General features: G+C 36.1%; 2 protein-coding genes across 2 annotated transcripts in view; one reads left to right on the forward strand and one right to left on the reverse strand.

The window, feature by feature from the left end:
- Positions 1-155: 155 nt before the first annotated feature.
- LOC125227908 (probable tRNA (uracil-O(2)-)-methyltransferase) lies at positions 156-15435 on the reverse strand. Its single transcript, XM_048132310.1, has 5 exons — positions 15294-15435; positions 13180-13370; positions 12803-13051; positions 11810-12688; positions 156-276 (listed from the first exon to the last, which is right to left on the reverse strand). Exons 2-4 carry the CDS (start codon positions 13186-13188, stop codon positions 11825-11827), a joined length of 1122 nt encoding a protein of 373 aa, XP_047988267.1. The 5' UTR covers positions 13189-13370; positions 15294-15435; the 3' UTR covers positions 156-276; positions 11810-11824.
- A 491-nt stretch (positions 15436-15926) lies between these two features.
- LOC125227907 (inositol hexakisphosphate and diphosphoinositol-pentakisphosphate kinase 2) overlaps positions 15927-27415 on the forward strand; it is a 62884-nt gene continuing 51395 nt past the window's right edge. Inside the window, 4 exon segments of the mRNA XM_048132309.1 lie at positions 15927-16039; positions 16513-16695; positions 20961-21101; positions 21531-21639. Coding sequence (XP_047988266.1) covers positions 16031-16039; positions 16513-16695; positions 20961-21101; positions 21531-21639 — 442 coding nt within the window. The 5' untranslated portion in view covers positions 15927-16030.

Genomic DNA, 27415 nt, shown 5'->3' on the forward strand with positions numbered 1-27415 from the left:
AACACTATCTTAAACTGGGTTAATGTTTACTGATACATACCGATATCCATTACACTACTGTATTACTGATAAGAAAGTGATAAGACAAGATGTAACTTATTTAATTCATATTTGGGGATATGATAAAATAATATACATATTATAATTTGGGTGGTTATGTGGTATAGGTTTTATATAACAGGAAAAAGCTTTATTTAAATAAATATTTCTTATATTTTTTGTTGTTGTAAATAAATGTGAATGGTCAAATTAAATTATTTTTTATACTGTTTAGTGGTGTGTGTGTGTGGATTGAGTGAGCACCTTCCGAAAATAAAAAAAAATATGCTGATCATTTAGTAAAAGTTCTAAAACAATTGTAAAACGAATCTCTGAATTTGTAAAAAGATATAAATCAAAAGATACAGCCATTAACATGTGCTCACTCAGTTCTCACAAACTACCAACGAAAACAGTGAATATATTCATTTATTATATTTCCTCGCTTCATTGTTCGATATAATTATTAAGTTTACATTATTGTAGTTTATTTAATCTACTGGCAACATATTGCACGCTTATTTTAGAGATTTATAAAAAATAAGTATTTCAATTGCCTCTAAACCCCACCCTCAGGTCGGTGTCAACCGGCGGTGGCAACCTCATTATTTTTTCGTGCACGGCAACAGACGCACGCGTCCACTGCACTATATTTTGATACTAAGTTTATCTTGGTCGTTGGCAATGCCAAAGCGTAAAACGCACTGACCAAGAAAAACAGTGGACTAGTATTTTTATCATCATCTACGGATGATCACACAACGCGTACTTTTAACAAGACGCGAGCCTGGGGGTTGACCGTGAGTCAACACGAAGGCATAACTCATGTAAGACATGGTGATTCTATTACGAACACATGTTGATATGAACATTAGTTACTGAATGTTATCCGCGAGATAACACTAAGTAAGACGCGCATTCGCGCATATGGGTGAAATCTACACCGAGAGAAATTTGCATTGTGAATTCAACAAGTTCGACTTGTTGCGGTTTATCCGTTTGAATCAGCCAAACGTATGTTTAAAACAATATGTGTCAAGTTGTTTTTATAAAATCGACTTGTTGATTCAAATATATTGCCGATTCAAATGACAAGTCAAGTAGCTTGTTGTCTGAACCAAAGAGCACGTAGGTGCTATTTTAACCAAAAAATTTGTTGAACGAACATGAAACTGGTTGTATTTTCTCTCAGTGTACCCACAATTTTGGTACTATTTTTATTTTAGTTTTTATAAAACTAAATTATGGCTTGGTTTTTGTTCTGTTCAGAAAGCACCGTTGCTTTCTCGAACAAGAAGTCACGGAGACCGAAATGGTACATTCCGGACAACCAACTCGATTACCAGGACTCGAATTCTCCATACATCGAGAATGTTCCGGAGATCTTACCTGAAGACGCAACACCCTGCGGGTACGGCGCCAGGCTCAACTCCTGAAAATTCAGCTCCAAAAGTACCTGATTTGGACCCAGACCTGGTTACCGCGTTTAGGTGAGGCTATATACCGACCATACACCCATATTTGGGGAAAAATTCACGGTAACTTAGCCTCCCCTTGGTTATCATTAGTCCGCAAGGGTTTACCAAAGATTTGAAGGATAAGATATTAAAAGAATACCTTATCTCCGAAAATTGTACGTTTTTTTAAGCATTTAGATGCTTCATGCAGAAATTTCTGCGGCCATTACAGCCATGCTGTTTGTGGCAGCTGCCAGTTGGGTGTAGGCATTACAGCCATAAACCGAGCTATTACTGTTCTATTGACGTCTGATGATATATAAGATCACTGCTACCAAGCTGTTAAGCGACAGTTGTCGCATCTTATCAGACTTGCATTATTGCAAAACCCAAGCACGTACAAGGCTTGTCACACCCAGGTTATAAAAACCCTTCTTGACCATAATTCAAGATGCGGGCGATTTACTCTATGGAAGTAAACTCCCGGAAAAAATAAAAGCCTCAAAAGTAATTGAGAAACAATGGCTACAGATAAAAAAGTCTGTATATTCGGGAAAGAGCAACACGGCTCCATCAACTTCGACAACAACGTCGGCGCGCAACCAATACCAGTTTCAGGGAAACGGGTCAGGCCTTCCTCGTTACCAGTCGAAAACGGCGGGGGGGGGGGGGGGGGGGGAGCCCAGAGAAGGACAACAGTCAACCAACCCCGAACCCTCCAGCCAGACCAGCAGGCCAGGGCAAGCCCCGTGCCACTCCTCAACAATGAGTCAGTTACCTCACGCTGGTAAAATAAAATATTTTTTATGATTGCTGGTCAAAAATAACATCAAATGAAGTTATTTTAGATTCGCTTAAAAACGGTTGCTCGGTAACTTTTGAACGTCCGGTTTTTCAAGACGTTGTACCCCAAATAAATTGGGCAAGTAGTGAAAAAGCCGTTATGGAGGTACGTCCAAAATTTAATTCAGCTGGATGCAGTTGTCCCTTGCATCCCACAGCATGACCAGTTTATTTCGAGAACGTTTTTGTCACAAAAATGTAATGACACCAAACGTTTTATTCCAAATCTCGAAAAGCTGAACAAATTTATTCCTAGAGAACATTTCAAAATGGAAAACCACAGACCAACTGTTAAGCTTATACTTACTAACAGGTAGCTTCATGGCTACAGTTGATTTGAAGGAAGCTTACCCACTGATTCTTATTGCGAGACAGTGCCGCAAATATCTGAGCGTCCATTTTGAAGATGAAAACCCTAGTTTATTAACTTAAATGAATTTACGGCTTTGTCTTATGGTCTTTTTTAGCGCGGTATTTTATGTGTCGGGTACTCTTATGTAGAGTGTTTACGAAACGTAAACGTTAACCTACTAGAATGCTTGTGCTTTGTCATAAACTATACTAATAGGACATTAAAACCGCGACAGGTTTGTCGAGACTTAGGTTTTATGTTCAACTCAGTCGATTTTTTTACCTACGGGAAAAATGAGAGAAAAATCGACGTGATGGTTAGAAAATCTCTGTCACTACACTCTTGTTCCGTTAGAGAATTATCTCAACTGATCGGAGTACTTATTGACGCATGCCCTGCAGCTAAATTTGGGTGGCTATATACTAAAATTCTAGAACGCCAAAAATTTCTAGCCTTGCAACGCGACCCAAACTATAGTAAGAAAATTAAATTACCGAAACTAATATTAAATGATCCGAACTGGGGGATGAATATTATATTCTCTTGCACACGGAGCGTCGAGATCCGAGGAAAAAGCTTTCCACATAAACCAATTGGAAATGTTAGCAGTATGTTTACCTCTTAATATTTCTTTAATGACCGTCGTTGTGACTGTTTTATATTAATTCGTATAGACAATACGAAAGCTATAACTGATATAAGCGATGAAAATCGCATGGGCAACGTTCAATTTCGAAATTTGACCGACCCTTTCAGACGGATTTGGCAGTGGTGCGAAGAAGCTAAACCTTTGGTTTTTTTGCATCGTATATCAATATTAAATATACGAAAAACAATATAGAAGTAGACCGGGTATCACGAAATGTGAATCTCGATACTGAATGGGAACTATCTCATGAAGCGTTTATACTGCTACCATTAAATCGATGACTGCTACGCATAATGTATACTGCTGGTGAGCCTGATATTGATCTTTTCTCTTCTCGCTCCAATGCCAAATGTACACTTACTTATCATGGTGGAAAGACCCAGATGCATCAGCTGTAGATGCTTTTACACTAGACTTTTACAGTTTTCCTCCATTGCCGATCATTTCAAATCTTTAAAAAAAGATAATTTATGACAAAGTAACAGGAAGTTTAGCTTCCCCGTCTGGCAATCCCAAGCGTAGTTTCCTTTGTTTATGTCACTAGTAAAATCCGATATTATTTACATGAGCCCCGAAGAACATAAGGTCTGTTCTGATCACAGCACCAGGAATCCGTTCCACAAGCGCCTTCTCCTGGGTGCAGCGGTGCTCTCCGGTAAAGGTTATCTGAGGAAACTTCATGTGATCGCATCTATTTCTAAAAATACCATTCAGCAATATAACGTTTCGTTTAAACGTGGTTTAAACTATGGTGGACATTTTGATCACAACTCGATCAAAACCTTTTTAGTAGTTCGATTAAGTTGATTCTAAGATTTTTAACGGACCAGTTTAACGCAGGATCGTCATATTATGGATCCATAAACAATCATAAGGTCAGCATTATCCCTGTTTCTCAGGACAAAAAAAAAAAAAAAAAAACATGTTAAACGTTTGTTAAAACGCACATTTAAAATGAGACCTATTTTTCCAAAATATAATTACTCTTGGGATCCAAAAATAGTATTGGATTACATTGATGAATGGTATCCAAATACGACTATAGAGCAGATTACCTAAGTACTAAAAAGCTTGTCGTATTATTGGCATTATGCACTGCCCATCGCGTGCCAACATTCTTACTGATTAAATGAGTGAATATACACTACCCGAATGGGGTAAAAATTATCGTGTCAGATATAACCATCTGCCCCGACATACTTATACTGTTCCTTTCGTACCTTAAAGAAACGTATCACGCGACTTCGGTCCTTCGCGAGTATCTTACTCTAACAAGCGATAAAAGGGCCTCCGAACTCAGAACACCTCTTATTAACTGCGAAGCGCCCTCACAGGGACGCGATGGCACAGTCAATAAGCAGGTGGATAAAACAAGTACTAGCGGAGATCGGGATGGACGTGGCAACATTTAGTGCACACAGGCACTCGCCATGCTACCACGTCTACTGCCGTTTCGGCAGGGGTCAATGTTTGACATTATCAAAAAAAACTGCGGGTTGGACCTCAACCTCGCAAATATTTCCTAAATTCTACCATCGTCAAATAGTTGACCTATTTGCAAGATCAGTTTGCTATAATTAATTATGAACTGCGTTACTGAATAAGACTGATCTTGTGTATAAATTACATAACTATGTAATTGCTAGTTGTTTAGTAATAATTATGCAACAAAATTGAATGATAAATATTTAATTTTGTTTTCACAATTGCCATACGCAAAACTTTGTCTCTAAACAACTACAATAATGTAAACTTAATAATTATATCGAACAATGAAGCGAGGAAATATAATATATGATCAAACGAGCTTCGCAAGCGAAGTTCGATCGATATTATATGACTCGCTTCATTGGAAGATATAATTACCCTCCCTCCCGATACACCCAGATTCCAAAGTTTTGCTTGGAATAATCTCTGAAAATAATGAGGTTGCCACCGCCGGTTGACACCGACCTGAGGGTGGGGTTTAGAGGCAATTGAAATACTTATTTTTTATAAATCTCTAAAATAAGCGTGCAATATGTTGCCAGTAGATTAAATAAACTACAATAATGTAAACTTAATAATTATATCTTCCAATGAAGCGAGTCATATAATATCGATCGAACTTCGCTTGCGAAGCTCGTTTGATCATATAACATATAATATTTATATACTAACATTTAGTAAAAAATAGGCCAACCTACCTCTATAAATATTAGATCACCTAGTGACGTATTAAATTTTTTACAAATAGTTTCTTATGCTCACTCAATCCACACACTTTTGAAAAGCCGAATTTTGATGAAAAACATAAGATTTAGACCGCTATTATATGTGTATAGTTTAGTAAAAGTGAAACGGGAATTTGTAAAATACAAAACAAACCACTAACGTGTCAGGTTTTTTTATAATAAATTTTTATTGGAAAACGTGTAATATACCCTTTTCATAATTGTACTGGCAATACCAATATTTTTGACAGTTCTAGACTGGCTTTCTCTTCCGGCTTTGTCACTTCCTTTTTATCTGAGCTCTGCAATGGCCGATTTATAGTTCTAGTCTAATTTTTAAATCTATTATGTGAAGTTTAATCGTGATACATCCTTAAAGGATGTAAGCAAATTGTATCGTTATTTATATGGAATAAATAAAACAATTTGTTGAGTGCTCAAGACGTTTTTATTTAATTGAATACATATCGCCTTCGCTTCATGCCGTCATCACGTTTCCACCAGGGCTCGCTTCTGCCTTTATCAGGTTATTAGCCCAGAAGATCATGCTGCGAGGCGGATTCAAGAAACCAAGAAAGGTACGCTGTTCACTTTCAAACGTCAATTAACTTTTTGAGGTTATGTCAGTCCCTCATGGCATATAACCCAATTGCACTCAACAAATAAATTGTCACGATGTCAAACTCACAGAACGAGCATAATGGCGGGCACATTCCCGTCGAGAAGCTTGATGGCTTACAGAATTATTCAAACTGGAAGTTTGCAATGAAGATGTTACTAACCCTAGATGGTCTTTGGGGTTGTGTGGATGGAACAGACACTGACAAGACCCACGACAGCCGCGCTTTGGCCAAGATATGTTTGACGATCAAGCCGTCCCTATATCAATATGTAAGAGATGCCACGTCTGCAAAGGATGCATGGAAGAAGCTTTCCGACGCCTTCGAGTCTAAGGGCCTCTACAGGAAAGTTCTCTTATTGCGGCAACTTCACAAAATTGAATATAACGAATACGGCAACATGTCTGACTATGTTGAGGCCGTTATGCGGCTGGTTCAACAGCTTTCTGATATAGACAAGAAAATAGAGGATGAAGTGGTTGCGGAGATCCTGCTCAGCGGTTTGCCACAGGAGTTCGACAACCTAGTATCCGGCCTGGAGACCGCCTGTCTGACAAGTAAACTATCGGTGGAAGTTGTGCGAACAAGGTTGCTACAAGAAGAACACCGACGGAATGCAAGTGATCAGGAAGGTTTGAAGGCTTACCTCGGGTACAAGAAGAAGAAATCATCATCACCTATGTTTTGTCAATTTTGCAAGAAGAGCGGACATACAATTAAGCGCTGCTTCAAACGCCAGAAGGAGCTGAAGAATGGGGAAAACCACACAATGCTAGCATCGGCCATGGTTTGCAGCAGAGGCGACAGCAGCCACGATTTTGTGGTTGACAGTGGTGCCTCTCAACATATGGTTTCTGACAGGAAGCTACTGGAAGATCCTATAGGTAAAAATTCAACCATTTTAATTGCTAATGGTAGTAAATTACATAGTAATTGTACTGGTAGGGTCCCTTTTTGCTCTAATGTTAGTTTGACCAATGTCCTCCATGTGCCGGACCTTTCAAGTAATCTTTTGTCTGTAAGCCAAATCACTAATAGAGGTTACACTGTTGTTTTCGATAAGGATCATTGTAAAGTCTTTGATAATGTTAAAGTCACTGGCAATCCAATCATAATCGCTTCGAAGGATAATGGTTTGTATAAATATAAGGCTCAAGGACGACACACCTTTGAGGAGGAGTCTTCTAAGCTCTTGCACTCTAGGCAAGAGACAGCGAATGCTCACGTTGTTTCGACTGTCCCAATGGACTTAATCCATAGGAGATTAGGACACTTGTCTGAAGCAGGTATGAAGGTTCTAGGTGATGGGAAGAAATGCATGAACTTTCTTTTACAGAAACAAGATGTCATGAATGGTAGTTGCGAGCCGTGCTTGACTGGCAAGATGGTGCGTTCACCGTATCCTGCTGTCAGCACGAAGCGCACTACCCAGCCCTTGGAACTCATCCATTCAGATGTGACCGGACCTATGCAAGTCAAAACTTGGGGTGGAGCTCGTTACCTTCTGACCTTCACAGACGACCACACCCGGAAAACGTGGGGATACCTTATGAAGCATAAATCAGAGGTGAGATCTCATTTTATTAACTTTAAAAATATGATAGAAAAACAATCTGGTTTATTTATTAAAATTTTGCGCAGTGACAATGGCCTTGAGTTTACTAATTCTAAACTGGCCAATTATCTTAAAAGACCATGGTATCATACACCAAACCACTGTCCCTTACAATTCTGCTCAAAATGGCATTGCAGAAAGGGCCTTTTTAACGATTTTTAATAAAGCTAGGGCTATGCTGCAGGAGTCCGGCCTGTGCAATCGCTACTGGGGAGAGGCTGTTATGACAGCCATTTATCTTAAAAATAGATCTCCTACCAGAGCGCTTGCGGGTGGAATTTCCGAGACCATGTGGACTGGTCGTCCTATTGACATCAGTCATTTACGCGTCTTTGGGTGTACTGCTTATGCATATGTACCTAGTCAAAAACGTCAAAAGCTTGATGCTAGAGCAAAAGCTCTCATCTTTGTTGGTTATGGTGAAACTTTTAAAGGATACCGTTTAATTGATCCAAATAATCCTCGTAAAATTGTGCAGTCTAGGTCTGTTATTTTTAATGAGGATAAATTTTTAGGAAAACATGACAGTTGTAAAGAGACTTGTAGAAACTATTTTTATAATTATGAAATTGATGGCCTTAATATTCATTTGCCAAATAATGAAAATAATTGTGATGCTCAGAATAATTTTAATAATGACTCTAATTTAAATCAAATTATTAACAATGAATTTAATGATGTCATTCAAAACAATATAATTGATAAATCAGCTGAGTGCTCATCCTCTTTTAAAAATGTTTCAGATGCTGAGTCACCAACGCCACCGGCGTGGTCGCCGCTGTCTGAACACTACTGCACGGGCGATGATGGTGCAAGTGACGATGGTGATGAAGATGGCGTCCCGAAGGGCGCCTTGTCTTCTCTGCCAGAGTCATCACTTGATGGTTGTGACGATGGTGATGAAGTGGGTGCTCCAACGGGTGCTGTCTCTTCTCTGCCGGAGTCTACACACAATGAGCCTACGCTATCGGTTATTTCCGACGCATTGAGGCCACGTCCCATGCGTAGTACAAGAGGTAATGTGCCACAACATCTCAGAGACTATGATTTATCACTGATGGCGGAAGGCTATTCGCCAGAGGAGCCTACCACATATAGCGAGGCCGTTCAATCCTCTGAAAAGGAAGAATGGTTGAAGGCCATGCAGTGTGAGTATGACTCTTTAATTAAAAACAAAGTATGGATCTTGGTAGACAGACCAGCTGATGAAAATATCGTCAAGTGCAAGTGGGTGTATAAAAAGAAGCAAGACACTTCAGGTAAGCCTGCTAAATTTAAAGCGAGATTGGTTGCCCGTGGTTTCAGTCAAATTGAGGGAATTGACTACACGGACACATTTGCTCCTGTAGTAAGACATAGCACTTTGAGGATATTGTTTTCTATAGCTACACAACTGAACCTAGAGATAGACCATATTGATGTAACAACCGCATTTTTAAATGGCGATCTTAATGAAAAGATTTATATGGAACAGCCATCTGGTTTTAAGAACTGTGATAAGGTTTGTTTGCTTAAGAAAAGCTTATACGGCCTTAAGCAGGCAAGCCGAATGTGGAATATAAAAATACATGATTTTTTAGCTAGTCACAATTTTATACAGAGCCAATGTGAACCATGTATTTATTTTAAGAAAAATGATAAAGAGTATATTATAATTGCCCTTTATGTCGATGATTTTTACATTTTTCATAATAATTGCTTGAATGGTATTTTACTACTTTTACAAACCAATTTTGAAATTCGACATTTAGGGAAATTACACAATTGTCTAGGAATGAATGTTCATAGAGAGAATGGTGTTACAACCTTAGACCAAAAAGAATATGTTAAGCGTTTGCTAATTAAATATAACATGTCAAAGTCTAAATCTGTTTCTACACCGTTACCGGTCAATTGTAAACTTGAAAAATCTAACAAGACTCACTTAGATGATGAAGTCTATCAGTACAGACAATTATTAGGAAGTTTAATGTATTTATCCGTCTGTACTAGACCTGACATATCTTTTGCATGTAGCCAACTCAGTATGTTTAACACATGTTTTGATGAAAATCATTGGCGCATAGCGAAGCGAGTGCTGAGATACCTAAAAGGTACTATTGATTATGGCCTTTGTTTTACAAAGAGCAATACTTTTAACCTTACAGCATTTGCTGACGCAAGTTGGGCCAATGACCTTTCAGATCGCAAGTCCTATACTGGTTTTGTGATTAAATTAGGCAACTCCGTTATTAATTGGGAGGCTAGGAAGCAACAATGTATAAGTCTTTCTAGCTGTGAATCGGAATATGTAGCTATTGGTGACTGTTGTAAGGATATATGTTTTGTACGAAATTTCTTGTCAGAAATTTTCGATAAAACCATAGAAACCTGCATTTTTAATGATAGCCAATCAGCTCAAAAATTACTGTTAGTCAAAGAGTACTCCCATAAGCGCACAAAACATATAGACCTAAGATATCACTTTATCAAGGATCTAATCCAAAAAGGACATTTAAATGTAAAATACTTGCGAACTGATGAAATGATAGCTGATGTATTAACAAAACCTTTGTGCACTGAAAAGCATTGTAAATTTAGAGAAGGTCTTAATGTGAAATCTTTACAAAATTAACTAAAGTTCATCTCTCTTATGTATTATGTTATTATTTTTAAATTTGAAATTCATTCCTATTGTATATAATTTTAGCCGCATGACTTAGAATATATGTACCTGTTTTATTTTTAAACTCTAAGCGTGCAGCATGTATTTTATAAGTAAGCCATATGTAGAGCCATGCTTATATAAAAATATTCACTTAGTATTGATATCACAATATGTAAAGTGTAAGGAGGAGTATTGGAAAACGTGTAATATACCCTTTTCATAATTGTACTGGCAATACCAATATTTTTGACAGTTCTAGACTGGCTTTCTCTTCCGGCTTTGTCACTTCCTTTTTATCTGAGCTCTGCAATGGCCGATTTATAGTTCTAGTCTAATTTTTAAATCTATTATGTGAAGTTTAATCGTGATACATCCTTAAAGGATGTAAGCAAATTGTATCGTTATTTATATGGAATAAATAAAACAATTTGTTGAGTGCTCAAGACGTTTTTATTTAATTGAATACATATCGCCTTCGCTTCATGCCGTCATCACGTTTCCACCAGGGCTCGCTTCTGCCTTTATCAATTTTTGTAAGTGCTCACTCAGTCCACACGTTTTGAGAAAGTTAAAAATGTAAATATCTTACGATTTGTAGCACCTAAGACACTCGAAAGTACTTCAACATTTAGTAAAAATTTTTACTAAATATCCACCATCTAATATTTTATATTCGTTGTCTGGTTTTAAAGATATTCAGACATAACTTTTCTCATACAAATGTATCAAGTAGGGTGACCACACTATGTCGGCTCCTGATTTTCCCCACCTTCCCATTGTCATATTGAGATTGGGGAGTTTCGTTCAATTTTGATAATAGTTCACCGGATTTGTAAGTGGGAGCGAGAAAAGAATAACTATTTCTCGCTCCCACTTACAAATCCGGTACGCTCATCTGTTAGCGCGATTAGATTACCAGGTTCTGGTTTCTTACTAGTGAAGTATTATATTCTTTGTTTCTTATCAATTATCATTCATGTCCTTTTTAATGCATGCATGTCGATATGGTTATTATCCTGACATCTCTGAATCTCAATATGACAATGGGAAGGTGGGGAAAATCAGGAGCCGACATAGTGTAGTCACCCTACTTGATACATTTGTATGAGAAAAGTTATGTCTGAATATCTTTAAAACCAGATAACGAATATAAAATATTAGATGGTGGATATTTAGTAAAAATTTTTACTAAATGTTGAAGTACTTTCGAGTGTCTTAGGTGCTACAAATCGTAAGATATTTACATTTTTAACTTTCTCAAAACGTGTGGACTGAGTGAGCACTTACAAAAATTTATTATAAAAAAACCTGACACGTTAGTGGTTCGTTTTGTATTTTACAAATTCCCATTTCACTTTTACTAAACTATTAGTGGTTTGTTTTGCTTAGTCAGCTCTTAGCATGTAAGAAACTGCACTTGTCATCTGTCAGTGGGCATCCCTGTGGGTGGTGGTTATAAAACCAACATGGCCGACACTGTATTCTTATGTTTCCAGACTTAGCTTTATTCTTCTTGTACTGACTATCCTTCTTTACTTCTTCAACTGTTTTAGGATACCTCAACTGGACTTTGCCACTTTGGACCCTGAATATGTGGTGATTGTTTTTCAACAGTGTTTGTAAACCACCACACTCTGATTTTAAAGCTTTCAGTTGCTCATGTGGTATCAGTTGTACAAGCTTATTAATCTCAGCAATTTTGCCAGGGTTCCACACATTTGATACCTTACAACCTTCAAGTAAATAGTTGGTTATGTGACTCACAATAGATTGTATCAAGTCTTTGTCTACTTGAGTACAATTTTTGACCTTTTCAACAGGATCTCTAGGCTTAAAATCATTTATCCATACATTATCATCCCTGTTCCTTTGTTCTTTATCAATAAGATTTTGTATCTGGTTACATTGATCTTCAAAAGACTTCTCATCATATGTCCTACCTCTGCCTAAAAGACAAATTCTTTTGGTACTGGGTATTTTCAACCTGTCAACATCTGTTTTAAAACCAATGTCTTCACACAATTGCTTTATGTGTTCCAAATACTCAGTGTATTGACTTTTAGATGAATTTTGCCTTTGGTATTTGGTGCCATCAAAGTTATATGCACAACATGGGAGCAAGAAGAACTTGCATTTGTAAGAACTCCTTGCTGAAATCACTGGGATCCATGGAGTCAGCTCATCAGAATGATTGCCTATTATCCAATCAGTGTCAGGAAAGAGATGTGTATCAGATGGAGTGATGGTCTTTTCCTGGAAATTCAAGACATGATATTTTAATTGCAAAGTAAATTAATAGAGACATTAAATTATTTGTAATTATGTTTCTTAAAATGTGGGAAAAATTATGTTTCAAGACCTACTTACTTCTAATTTGACATCAGCACCAAACATGTCCCAAATTTGTCTCTTTCTGACATCAACACCGACTCCGGGGTGCCCTTCCTTCAACAAGATATACACTAGTAAGCCATTACCACAGCCCAAGTCCACAAAACTTTGAAGTTTGTTGGAGCCTTGCAGTGTTCTTTCCTCTTCCCAGAGTAAAAGTAAGTAAGTGGCTATAGCCACATCTTCGTAAACAAATTTGCTAGGATCTGTACATTCAGGCCATATCTAAAAAAAAAAAAAACAGTGACAAGAATTAAAAAAGCAGAAAATTTACTCTTCTGCATAGATGTGTGCAGGCAAAAGTCTTAAGGAAATACTATTGCTAACTGTACTAATATAATCTTGGGTGTTACCTGAACCATTTCTTTCCCATACTTCAGTTTTAGGTCATTATACCTTCTGTAGTATTTATCAATGGAAACCAAGCCTAGAGATTGACTACAAAATTGTGTGTTAGGTTTTGTACTTAAACATTCTTGTCCCCATTTGTGAAATTGGGGCAGGACTGTATTTAAGAGCCACTGGAATGACTTGGAGTTTGACTCTGAAAAAAAAAGACAATTGATTATTAACAAATTAATATAACATTAACAGTTCTGCCAAACCCATGAAAATACCATTACTGACCACAATTAGCTTTCAGAAGAATCCTGTTGTTACCCAATTGCAAAGAGTAAGAATAATTTGGGCACACATTCTGATTTTCATGTTCTGGTGTAACATCATAAATGGTAACCAGATTTCTGTATTTTTCTAGACAAATGAGTTGAATAGCGTGGTTATCACTATAATTTTTAGGGAGCAACTCTGAGAGTATGATCTCAATAGCATCATCTGAATCTGATATATCACACAGCTGAAGATGTAAATTTGTAAGTAAACAGTATAAATCTACATTATCTATATTGTCTACTTTTTCACACTGATCAGGTAAGCACCAATTTAATATGTTTGAAGGTATTGGTTTGCAATTGCATTTGTGTAACACTTTGCAGCCCCAGACCCTCTTATTTACTACATGCGATTTTGTAATCAGGATATTAACAGATTGCCAAAACGCGCTCGGAGTGATAGTTGTTTCAATTTCTTTTAACATATTCCTTTTTTAGTATTGTATTTATTTTTAACTTTATTAAACAAAAAACCTGCTTCACGTGTCCTATTGTTTTGACAGAGCTTTGACGTAATTTGACAGTGACAAATATGACGTTTGTACTGTTCAAGCTAACTTTAAAAACGCTGCTTTAGTGGCCTGTTCATTATAGTCTATTCTAATGTACTTGTATTATAGAATTTTTTATTATTATAAAGATTTTTGATATAAATGATGTTAATTATTATTATAATTTGTTTCTATTGTCACATAAAAATTATAATATGATTTATGATAAAATTTGGTATAAAATTCATCATGTTAACAAAACGTCATCGACTATTGACGTCATTGACATCAGCTGCGTTTGCCAGCTGCTGATTACAAATATATTTTTACTTTTACAAAATCAATTTTACCTCTTGATATAAATGTATTTGTATGTCTAATTGTAATATTTTTCACCAGTCTATTTTCTATACTAGTTTATGTATATAGGTAATGTCATATACTGAGCTTGAACATGGGTATCAAGGGTTGCGGCAAGCCACACAGCAGCCTCAGTTCTATGTCGGTGACGATGGTAATCTCGTCCCAATAAGATCTCCAGTAAGTAAGATTACGTAGGCATGCTTTACGCTTATATTTAGTAAGTACTCTACAAATACACTGAAAGCAGGTCACAGAGCTGGTATGCATATAGGTAGAAAGAATAGTATAGTATAATATAACAGATAATTAGTACCTGTAAAGAAATATATTTTCATCAATCAGTAAATAAAGTAAGTTCTTGTGTTTATAATTAAAGACAATAAGTCTCCTTAATGAGTTTCTTTGTTTCTATAAACTTGGCAAGAGTCCATGTGACACTGTACTTGTTCATTCACCATGTTTTTGTCAGTTTTAAGGGTGAGTCACATTACAAAAATCACAACATTTTTTAAGATCATTCAATAACTAAGCCTTGAAGTAAATAAAAATTTAATTTCAAATTTTGGATAATACCTGTGTCTATGTAAAAGTGCCCAAAGTCACCCAAAGTAAATATAACTTTTTATATAACATACAACATTGTAAACAATAGATATCTTTCTATTTCATGTTTAAGAAATATAAATCTGTTTATAATGAAGTCGAAACAAATCATTTACTTGTGTAATTAATTTAACACATTCAAATGGTTGACCAAAACATAAACAAAGCTAATATCTTGTTTACAAATCAAAGTGTAAATTACCATAGTATTAACTTGACCAGTTTTAATCAATACCTTAATCCACATTATTAGATTGCTACAAGGCTAACCACTAATATTTATGCATAATAATCCTTATCAAACAAAATGTAAACATTGCATTAAGATTTAAAGATTACCATAGATAAGAATTGCAAATAGCTTTAGTTTAATCTCAAACTACTGTAGTCTTCCACAAAATGTATGTGCATATTGTACGAGGCACATGTCCACACTAACACTACTTTATATATGAGCACATTATAATCACTGATATACAATGCATATTTTATAACTGGTCTGTTCTAGCAACAATGTCATGTGAGGTAATACAGTACAGTATGTTAATTTGTGTCAAGTTTATCATAGTTATCTAGTGTGTGTGGTGATAACCAGCCATTGACAAGCTTTGTGCTATCTTTAGTTTTACTTGAAGTATTCTGTGGGTTGCAAGTGAATTGTCACAGTGATGGAATGGCAGTGGCTCAAAGATTGGTGGAGGTTAAAGAGATGGAGAAACTGGAAGAAGAAAGAGCAGAATGATGATGATTTTTGTTACTGTGATGACTGTTTGCCCGATGTGAGCTTTAATTGGCAAAATATATGTTTTGGTTATAGATTACATTTGTTGTTATAATTGTGATTGTTTATAGAAGATAACAAAATAGGTATTATTTGCGATCTGTTTTAGCAATAATGTGTTCTACTTTTTATTATAAAATATGTGGTCATGTGATTTACTCAGTTATCAGATTTCACATTACTCCGGACATTTTAAGTCAATTTGCCATCTTGTGGTAGTGTTTATAGATCTTTAATCTGAGTTTTAAGACCTGTACAATAGTGCTCTATTTAGTTTATGAGGATGTATTAAACAATGGACGAGGTATTGATATTTAATGTTCATGGCCACACAGCTGTTTTGTCTTGTGATAATATAAGTATTAATTGGTTTCATTTTCTTATTTTTCTTTTAGTAGAATATAATTATAATAAACTTGAATTGAAATTGATGTCTTTATGGAGCTATATTTAGGTATTTATGATATAAGTACCTACCTACTTGTTAATGGGGTACAGTCACAAGCAAAATTTTTATTTTATTTTATTGTGTACCTATAATGTACAGTCGTGTTCAGTTACATCTCCACATTTACACGACCAAAAACATCTGAACACAACTCTAATCTTATGATCATAAAAGCGTGTTCAAATATTTTTGTTCGTGTAATTGTGTAGATGTGACTAAACGCAACCTTACCCACAACACTATCCCTATTAAACTTACTGTAAAATTAGTTTTAGGTAAGAAAGTCCCATATGTATGTATCTTTATTTATCAGAACATTTGTTCCGCAGGGCGAATTGGATCTCTGCGACTCCCTGGACCCACACTACGATGGCGGCGGCAAAAAGGTTGTGGTGGGCGTGTGTGCCATGGCCAAGAAGTCGCAATCCAAACCCATGAAGGAAATCCTCACGCGCCTCGACGAATTCGAGTACATCAAGATGCTCGTCTTCCCAGAGGAGGTTATCTTAAAGGTTCTCTTCATACTCTAACCTTTTAGTGGAACAAAATAGCCAGCGATGCAGTGGTAACTATGTCTGTCATTTTGATGTTAGGCTGATGGTTAGGAAAGGAATTGGTGCTGTTGTATTGGTTCTTATTAAAAGAATTGGACGTAAACTCTATTACTTTTACTAGAAAATATTTTCATTTTTCTGCAATGTCACAATTTGGATTTCTCTCAACCCCTTTTTGCCAAGAGTGGCACTGAAACTCATTCATGTGCTCTGCCTACCCCTTTATGGGATACAGGCGTCATTATATGTATGTATGTATGTAAAAATATTTTTATACTTTAAATGGATCTAAATATATCGCTAATGGTTGGTCATGCCATAAATTAAATATAACAAGATCATACTATCCCATACATTAAAATGCGACCGCCTGAACACGCTTGTCCACCACACATGCAGATGAAAAAAAATGCCTTGTTGCCACCGATTATTTGTAGATTGGCATTAAGTGTCAATTCCGAGCCGTAAATCTATGTCAAAAGTGACACTTAACGCCATCTACAAGTATAATCGAAAGCTACAAGACATTTTTTTTGTGGCGCCATCTATGTGTGGTGGAGTGTAAGCGCGGTCTTAGGGGATGGTATGATCTTGTTATATTTAATTTATGGTCATGCTCATCATATTCATCAATGATTACTGTTGTATACCTGCAGTTGAAAATAAACTGATTTGCCTTACTTATAGATTAAGATGTATTTATTTTACTTGATTATTTATTTTACCTTCCATTGAGAGAGGCCTCTGCCTAGCAGTGGGATGTAGGTATACAGGCTATTTTACTTATTTATGATATTAAGATTTATGAGCTACAGATATAACAGTACCTGCCTTGTCCTTATAATTTAGTCTAATGTTAAAAGGATAGAAATGTTTCCTTTATTCCTTCATGTAGTTTGTAGATCATCAAACTGTACCATAGAGCAAATAAAACTGGTTACTTTGTACAGAATCTCCGTACAAAGATTCACAACTTTATTCCTCGCCAGTGTAATTTAATTGTACGTTTATTTTGTTTCACTAGATATATTTGGCAGTATCATTAGTTATCTTGATAACAATCTCCTCTGATTATTTCTGTGTAGTGTAGATGGGTACGCAATACATGCATGCCATTCACATTACTATTAGCATGTGGACACATACCAAATACATATTAATGTGGTTACTAAGTATATTGGACATGGTATACTGTAATGTAAATTACATACGTAAGTTTGTTTTATTTGAGAAGGTAATAAACTGAAATTATATATCGTCAGGCGATAACCATAATTCACCAACATTACAAAGAAAACATTGTACAGTCAGTAACAAAGAAATTAATACAACCAAAGTGCAAAATATACAACCAAAGTATACACGACCTTAATATACAGGCAATAAAGTCCTGTATACATATTTTTGTAATTTCCTGCGCCGACCCCAAGAAATTGGGATATGGGTAAGCAGATGTGGATACATATTTTAGGAATTTTGGCTGTATTCATATATATGTTGCTGACTATACAAAAATCAACTTTGGTAATATTAATATGCAGCGCCGGCCCGTGCGGTCGATCAGGGTAGAGCGAGTTTGAGTTTCGGCGCCCTTGGGAAGAAGTTTCACGACGTAGATAAAAAAATCGCAAGCGTAGCGAGCGCGAAATTTTTTTCATAGTAATGCCGTAATTTGAAGATTAACGCAATACCTACAGAATTTATGGATTTCATCATACAGAGTACGAAAGGGACAAGGGTTGAACTTTCTCAGTCGCACCAGTCGCACCCTAGTATGGTTATGTGGGGCTGAACGTGGATATCATGTACATAAAATAACAAACAAAATGGAGAACTATAGTGGCCAAGTCAGGAAAGCAGACTTGAAATGAAAACGCGAGCGCGAAATTTTTCCTAAGTAACTAAAAAAGAAATGATATAAATAGTAAGCGCGAGCGAAGCGAGCGCTTTTAATTTTTCCTATTGACGCAAGCGGGGAAGCAGCGAGCTTCCAAGCTTTGATCAACTGCAGAGCTGCGGTCTTTGGCATATTTTGGAGTATTTTGACTTCACAGGGCGCCTATGTTCCCGACTTTTAGGCCTTATATTTCGCCATCACTATTATTTTTATAATACTAAGAGTTATAATTGTGTTGCTTAACTTCAAAACTGGGTATATCCATTCTGCTATAAGGTTGATTATCTTTCAGATCATATTATATTTTTTATATATTCAACCTTAAAGTAGAATGGATTTACCCAGGTTTGAAGTTAAGCGACACAATTAAGACATTAACTGCGAACTCGATCGTCACCGTCGGGATGCCCATTTCGGTATTTTGCCACTAAGTGCCCTTCGGGATCTTAGTCCTTTGAAGTTCGCTCATCATCTCCTGTGACTCACAAAATTGCGCCTCCTTTTACTTTTAGAATCCTCCTTTTACGGCGCCCTAGCAACAGCGCCCTTATGAATGTTGGTATATGTTGGCAATGTGGTGCAACTTTCCACTTAATCTGAATTACAAATCTAGATTTTCAACAGCTGAATTAATTCCCGACTCCTCTCGCCGGTTTGTGATATGTGCGCGCCCACGCTATGTATAATTTTTTTGTATGGATTTTTCCACATTTTCGATTTTGGCGCCCCCTTACCATGTGGCGCCTAGAGCGGCCGCTCCACTCGCTCTACCCTTAATCCGGCCCTGTTAATATGGCTCTGAACTTAGTATGTAGTGAATTATTTTTGTCACTTGACGACATATTAATAAATTCGGTAACATGCACGTAATACTGTCTCAAGAGCTCAGTCAAAATTCGCTATAGGTACAGTCAGCTTCTGGTCACAGGGCCCCGTATGAAAAAAGCGAGCCGCGAGCGTAGCGTCGGGCCAACTGTATGGAAAAAGACGCCGCGCCGACACGGATCCAGGCTTTGCCATACAGTTGGCCCGACGCTACGCTCGCGAGACGCTAGATGTGGTGGACCCTTAGTGAGCGAGATGTTCTAAACGATATCGACGCGATTTTATTGCTACGAGTTTATGAGCAACGTAATTTTGAACATCTCGCCGGCATAGCGATGTTGCTGACTGTACTTGTCATCATTTTGGGGTATATGTTTGCATCTTGACCAGCAATTGTGACTGACTATACATGGGTACATACATGTAAAGAAACACGTTATATTTCCGTGGACTTAACCAGTTTACCAACACACCCTTTGTCTGAGGTGTCCTGTTACCATTACTGATTACGACAGGTATCTAACTGCACGTATATTGTGCACTGCATGATTTGAGTGCACGGGTGAAGGTGGCCAAGTTTTTCTTAATTTATCAATTGATTTTAGTTGGATAAAATTGTTAAGTTTTATTAGGGATTAGGTAATGCACGGTCATTACAGCACGGTGGGATGTTGAGCACTTATGTAAGATATTACCAAAGATTCGTGAATTATGTAGATGCGTAAAGAGAAAGTCGTACTTAAAATTCGAAAGCTAAGGTAGATATGTCTCCGTCAAGTTTTTTGATAATTCATTTACCTACAACCAAATTGTACAGCGTCATCTTCCCCCGCTGGGAACATTATCTTAGATTTGAAACACCTTACAATCAGCTAATCTTTGAATTTAATACCTACATACTAAGAAATAGGTCAAGTTCATATTAATGTAAGACATCAATTGTTTAGTTACGTGTACCGACCTACCGACTAAATTACAGACTGCGTAACAGGACTATTTGTGTAGGATTGAATAAATAGATTGATTCTACTTTAGTGTAATCATCATGTAATCATACTTAGCGATAAACCTATTTGTTCGTGAGCTCGAATCCCATTCTCCGAATAATAACTTTGCAACTGAGCAAACTATGTTATTTAAACAGTTTAAAAAAAATAGACCTTTAGTTTGTTATCTATGTATTTGATAGGTATCAAAACTAAGATGTTATCTCAAAGATATAAGGTGAACCAGATAAATATATTGTTCATTACTTTTAATAGCGCTATCCCGTTGTCTAATATCATAAGCATTCTGTCCTTACAAAATTAAATATTGTAATTACATATGAGTTAAAATTAATAAATTTTACCATCTATATTAAAAAAAAAATCTAAAGAACTTGGCCGCTCCTCTCCCGTGCACACAACACCGTAATTATAGCATCGGTCGTCCCTCACTGCATGTTGCACTATCGGCCACGCCACCCGTCGGCCAGACTAACAACTCCTCCACCTTTCAGAGTCCCGTAGAAGAGTGGCCTATCTGCGACTGCCTCATATCGTTCCATTCGAAAGGCTTCCCGCTTGACAAGGCCATACAGTATGAGAAACTTAGGAAGCCGTATGTTATCAACAATCTGCATATGCAGTACGATATCCAGGTGTGTATATAAATGTAATGTTATTGAACTGTTGTCATTTACTCTCAAGTACTATATAAAAAATCTGTCCTGTTTATATCTGTACTACTACTTTTTAGATTCTTAGATTCCCTACATTATGTTTTTTTTTACAAGAAAAGGGTGAGTCAGAAAAAAAATGGAACCATACTTTTCAAAGATCACGTTGTTCTACGAGATAGTTAATTGTAAATAAATAACGGAACCTTCTTTGATTTGATGGAAAACAAAGTTTTCTTCTAGATAGACCACTTAATTTCCCATCGTCAAAATAATCTAAATTGCACCTTGTCAATACTTGAAATAAAGATCAAGTTCACGGTCAGCGTACGTGACCTTATAAAGGCTTAAGCGGTAATCGGGTTTATACCTAGATTGAAGACTTAACGCTGATTGTTTATAATATTACAGTTTTCGCGGCTGTTACAGGATCGCAGAAAAGTGTACGCTATCTTAGAAGGTGAAGGAATAGAGATACCAAGATATGCAGTTTTGGATAGAGACTCGCCGGATCCTAAGCGTAAGTGAAGATTTGAATACCTGTTATGCCATGGTTACAAACTGGTCGCGTACTAACAACATATGTGTAGAATTACCTATAGATAATAATGAAGGTCTACAATAGGCTTCCAGACTCATATCGAATTTGGCACAATAAATGATTGTCTTCTATAGTACTTATTTGACATAAAAAACCAATATTTATAGATTTTGGGTATTACAATTGTATGATGACTACATATTTTCGATTAAAAATGTGTGTATTTTTGTTTTTATTTTGCCACCGAAAACGCTGTCAGTGATACAGTGATGTAGTGACGTCATCGAATTCGTTCCTAATTTTAGGCACTGGTCCCACCGCGAGCTAGTGAGCTATGAGCTATCGGCTATAAAAACGAACAAAAGATAATCACTCCCGTGTAAATAAAAGAGACACGGCGATGTTTATAGTTACTCGCCCAGCGGTGAGCTATTAAAATCGCCGTGTCTCTTTTATTTGCACGGGATTGCTTATCTTTTGTTCGTTTTTATAGCCGATAGCTCATAGCTTACTAGCTCGCAGTGGGACCAGTGCCTTAAGTGGCTTAAGTCCTACAATGAGTCAACTACTTTTACGCGTACTGGCAAATACCGGAAGACTCTGTCGCATACCTGTAACCTGTGGTTTACCCACTAAATTACCTATCAACCTCATTTTAGGATGTCTAACCACAATTCAAGGTTGTCATTGTAGTTGGTCATTTCCGTTATATTAAACACAAAACGTATATGTTGTTCAACCGTATTCATGAAATGAAAAACAATATGTTCAAGTTTTCAAAACTCGGTTGTCCCCTAAAAATGAATTAAAAATAAATGCTTTTTTTCTATTCGATTTTATTAGGTATAAGTACCTATACTTACCTACTTATTTAATAAAAACTCCAGTATTCACATTCAATACAGTTTATTACATTACGCTACTATGACTATTAATTTACATTTCAATTACAAATAACAACCTTAATATTATTTTAATAAAATGGCTATGACATACGGACACCCGTAATCTGTCCGTATGTCTTGTAGTTAACATGTTTACATTAAATATTACTTCTCAAATACAGAAATATCATTCTACAATATTGACACTCAATCTAGAACTTGTAACGGAATTTCTAAACTTGAACTGTGGAATTTTAGTAGATACACTAGCCAGCAGCACTTGCCCTCGACCAATGCCCGATAGCAACTGCCGCTCGTCCATCCCAACAGCTGGTTTTAACCCCCGTCTTTCCACTACTTCACCAGTGGGAGGCGGGTAGTTATCAAAACAGTGTTATTGTCTTACCGTACAAAACAAGTTTAATATAAAATTATTCTAAAACTAACTTTTATTTACTAAAATCATCACATTCGGCCATCGGACATCGTGCTGCCTCTGGCGCACGTACGTAAATTACAAAGTAATTATAACAATAGTAGGATTCAATTTGCTTAGCTTTCAATAATTCAATTACAAATATTTGGTTACAACCTTCATGTCATGATAAGAGTTTTACAATGGATACAAAACATTCTTGGTTCATTACATAAATCATCACATTCGCAAGGACTAAGTATATGCATATGATTTCTATGAATATATTATTTATTACGACAGTGAACCATCACAGGTAATGTTCAATAGAGAGAAAAAAAAAGGATGATTAAATTATTCTTATCTGCCGCTTTCATTACAGTAAATTAGCATTTAATTTAATTATGCTCTTAATTTAAGGAATTAACTAAAATTCAGACAAACAAAATAACACTTGCCAGTAATGTACGGCACAGTAGATTGACAATAATTACCTCTCAGTGGAAATAACAGCTCTTAATACGCAATAATACTATCAGTACTATCAATTACGAGGTACGCTCACTAGGTACCTACATTAAAAAAAAAACGATTTTGAAAATTTAACCGTTACTTTTGTAACATGGGATCGACCTTTTTTTATGGAACACATCTTTAAACACCGCGTTACAGTATAAAAATTATGTGTATCCACTACTGTCGCATGTACATGTACTCTAACGATTTCTTTGTTGATATGTCAGACTTGTGGGCGGATATAAAAATAAATAAATTATTGTTTAAAGTTAAAATCGTCACTCATGTAACTGGTTGTATTTTGGGACTTCACATTTGTGCTGTAGTAACAAGATAAAGTAGAATACGGCGTGCTAAACAGAGATATAATTATATTGCCAAAGGGTCAAAATTATCAACTTTCGCCGTAACCGCCATCACCAGTATCACCACGTAGTGGTTGGTGAACGTAGTGTATTCTAAATGTTAATATTACGCGAGGCTCCGGTCCCTGTGTTTTAAAACGCGTAATAATTTCTGTATAATCATATTACATTGTTTCTTTATCTCAAAGCTTAGTAATATACTTTTTTTTTTTATTGTTATACACACAAGCTAAGCTTATATTAACGATAAAGCTTTTCGACACCTCCAAAGGAAATAGATGCATTGATATTTTGAACAATAAATTGAACTAGATGATAAAAAGTAATCGTGTATTACATACACTATTGAATATACTCTTACTTTACTATTTAAACTGTTTGTAGGTACCAGAAATTTACTGGTATTTAACTTTAATCTAAATGGAAGTCAAGTGTTGATCATATTTTATCAACTACTGAGTTGCTGTTCAAAAAGTATACCTACCTAGGATTCTTATTAAGCGTAAATCGTTTTATGATAACAAGGGTAATTATTTTACTGTCATACCTAATCACAAGTACTTAAGTCATTTCATTTAATTTTCCTGAATTTAAAGTCTATTCTAATAAAGAGCGTACGAAACGTTCCTCTCCTCTTTTCTTTATTATATTAGGTTACGTTCTCCAATAAAACATTATATTTACGACCGATATCGAATGGACGACCAAACAACGTAATAGATAAATATAAGATATCGAAAGTGAACTTGACTCTGAGTGCAGGTGTGCAATACTGAAAATTAAAAAACTAACATACAAGTACCAGGGTACCACCTCAAAAACATGAGGCATGGGCGATAAGTAATATGTGTAAGAAAATTACCTTCAATGTATTCTGATAAGTTGAATCACTAGGCAATGAGTAGTATAATTTAGTTTGACGTTTCTGTATTCCTATTTGAAAAGCTCTGAAGCCACTAAATAATTTAATTTGATTAAGTGCTCTCACTTATCTGCACACTGTGTTTGGCAACGTCATTTCAAGGATTATTTAAAAATATGACTTACTGTGCTCACCGCCCAATCATGTTACCATCATCACAATGTTTTAGTATCTAATTCAAATGCAAGAGAACGACATTCTATGCCGCAATAGTCAAGTTAAATATACCTAATAAGGTAGAAAACTCAACTCTTGAGATTATTTTGTTAATGAAAGTAACCGCGTGAAAAACAATCGAAAGCAATAAAATTATTTTACTCTTCTAAAATACTGACATACCTGATTATTATTTTAACGTATGGCGTATACTTGTAGACAATATTATAAGTCGATCCATATACAATTAATATTTACGTATTGTTGCACAATCTAAAGTACGAGTGCCCGACACGTGACGTTTTACCAGAAATCGTTTAAATGCGTTTAATAAAATAATAACCACTGGGTGCAGTATTTTAACGAAAAAAATGTTAGCTTTGATATTTCACATCTCAATTTAAAAATAATATCCTATTTCTATATTCAGAATAGGTATGGGGTTTGTTGGATAGTCTGACATTCTTTATTAGGACTATCAGTTTATTTCAATGTTCAAATGATGTTCGATCCATTTTTAGGAGCCAAAATAGCTAATACAGTTACAGTTTCGCCTTAACTCCTGCTGTCCTAACATTTCACCACCTATTTTGTCCCAACATGACATCTATTAGGACTGCCAACAAAAGAACCTGCTATTTACTTGTACAATCAGATCAACTATTGATACGGTTAGTATGGTCAATTGGTCACCAATGTCACCATGTAAAATAAATTGCATTGGCCACCCCCTTTTTTTTTAGATAATGGAAACAACTTGAATCTACCGACATGTAGTAATATCGAACTTTGCTATTAATGTAATATAGATCTTAATGTAAACACCCAATAACCGGATTTCTTGAACTGTCAACCACGAACCATAATCTCCTGGACTTCAATAAAAAAAATGTATGTATGATCTCCTCTAGTCTTAAAATATCACGGGAAAAATGCAGGCATTATAATGCAGCATTAGCTGCAGGTTTTCAGACATATTACAAGACTGAGCAATTTTTTTTTTAATTTTTTTTTTTATTAGCGGGTTAATGAGGAAATGTGCTTAAGTGGCCAAATACTAATCAGAAATTGCTATTGAATGACCTCATCTACACAACACGAGTCTACGTATCAGTTACATGAGCAGATGATAATCAGTTTATTAATATATACCAATAGGTACGTTTACGCCAATTCTTTTTTTTTTTTTTTTTGTGTTGCTACATTTTCCTTTCCTTATTCAGGTATACCTACCTAACCCTTTCAGTCCGTAACAAAACAGCGGCAACAAAACGCAGTCATTTAATAATAATTATGATTCCAAATCGAATGACTAAATTGGGCAAAGGGTTATAAACACCATTTGCGAACATACAATGCTTTAGAAATATAAGTAGGTACCTACTCATTGAAATACCCGTTACTTAATTACTTATGTCAATAGAATGGTAAGCCAACGATCAAGCCCAGAAATCATTTTAAATGATGACATTACTTAAGTAGTACTCCTCGGCACAATAATTCAAATACTAATTAACTTAATTTAGGTACTCATTCTGGTCTCCACGTAGTGAGCTGCTTGACAATATCCCTTGTGGTCGCCCAGCTCAGTTCTCGGTGCGGGCTGCTCTAGTTCGACGACTTCCTGCGTCGTTTCCTTCGCTTGCGTTTCGATAGTACATATTGGCACATTCATCGTCATTTCGGAACATGGTTTTACTGAAATGAATAATTTATACTGGTTATATCAGGTCTTCTGAAATCTAAGCTTGTAATTAAAGAACTGTAACATACATACATACATACATACAAACACGCCTGTATCCCATAATGGGGTTAGGCAGTGCATATGAAACTACTCAAGTTTCAGTGCCACCCTTGGCAAATAAGCGGTTGAAAGAAAACTAAATATATTGAAAAATATTGAAAAATCTAAATCATTAATATTTAATAAAATTGGTTCACCTACAAACCATACTAATCATTAATGTCAACGTCATTTAATATAGCGATATAATTTTAATAAGTGTCATCGACTATACTTATCTTTGGTCTATATCCGTCTGGTCATCTCAGCACTCTGGGCTGAGTAAATATGGCATACTTAGCCATTACAGTACTCTGGACTGTATACTTGTGGTAGGCATGGTTGATATCAGACACTCTGCGTCTGTACCACACAAGAACTACCATACGTATGGTTCACACGGTTGATATCAAGCGTCCTTCGCCTGTACCACACATGCACTACCATACGCTGCTCACTCATGGCTCACATAGTTGATATCAGGCGTACTTAGCCCGTACCACATATGTACTACCATATACTGTATACACAAGGTACACATGGTTGATATCAGGCATTCTTAACCTGTACCACACATGTAGTACCACACATTACTTAGGCACACATGGCTCACATAGTTGATATCAGGCGTACTTAGCCCGTACCACATATGTACTACCATATACTGTATACACAAGGCACACATGGTTGATATCAGGCACTCTTAACCTG

The sequence above is a fragment of the Leguminivora glycinivorella genome, chromosome 7 (assembly GCF_023078275.1).
Source record: "Leguminivora glycinivorella isolate SPB_JAAS2020 chromosome 7, LegGlyc_1.1, whole genome shotgun sequence".
NCBI classification, from domain to species: domain Eukaryota; kingdom Metazoa; phylum Arthropoda; class Insecta; order Lepidoptera; family Tortricidae; genus Leguminivora; species Leguminivora glycinivorella.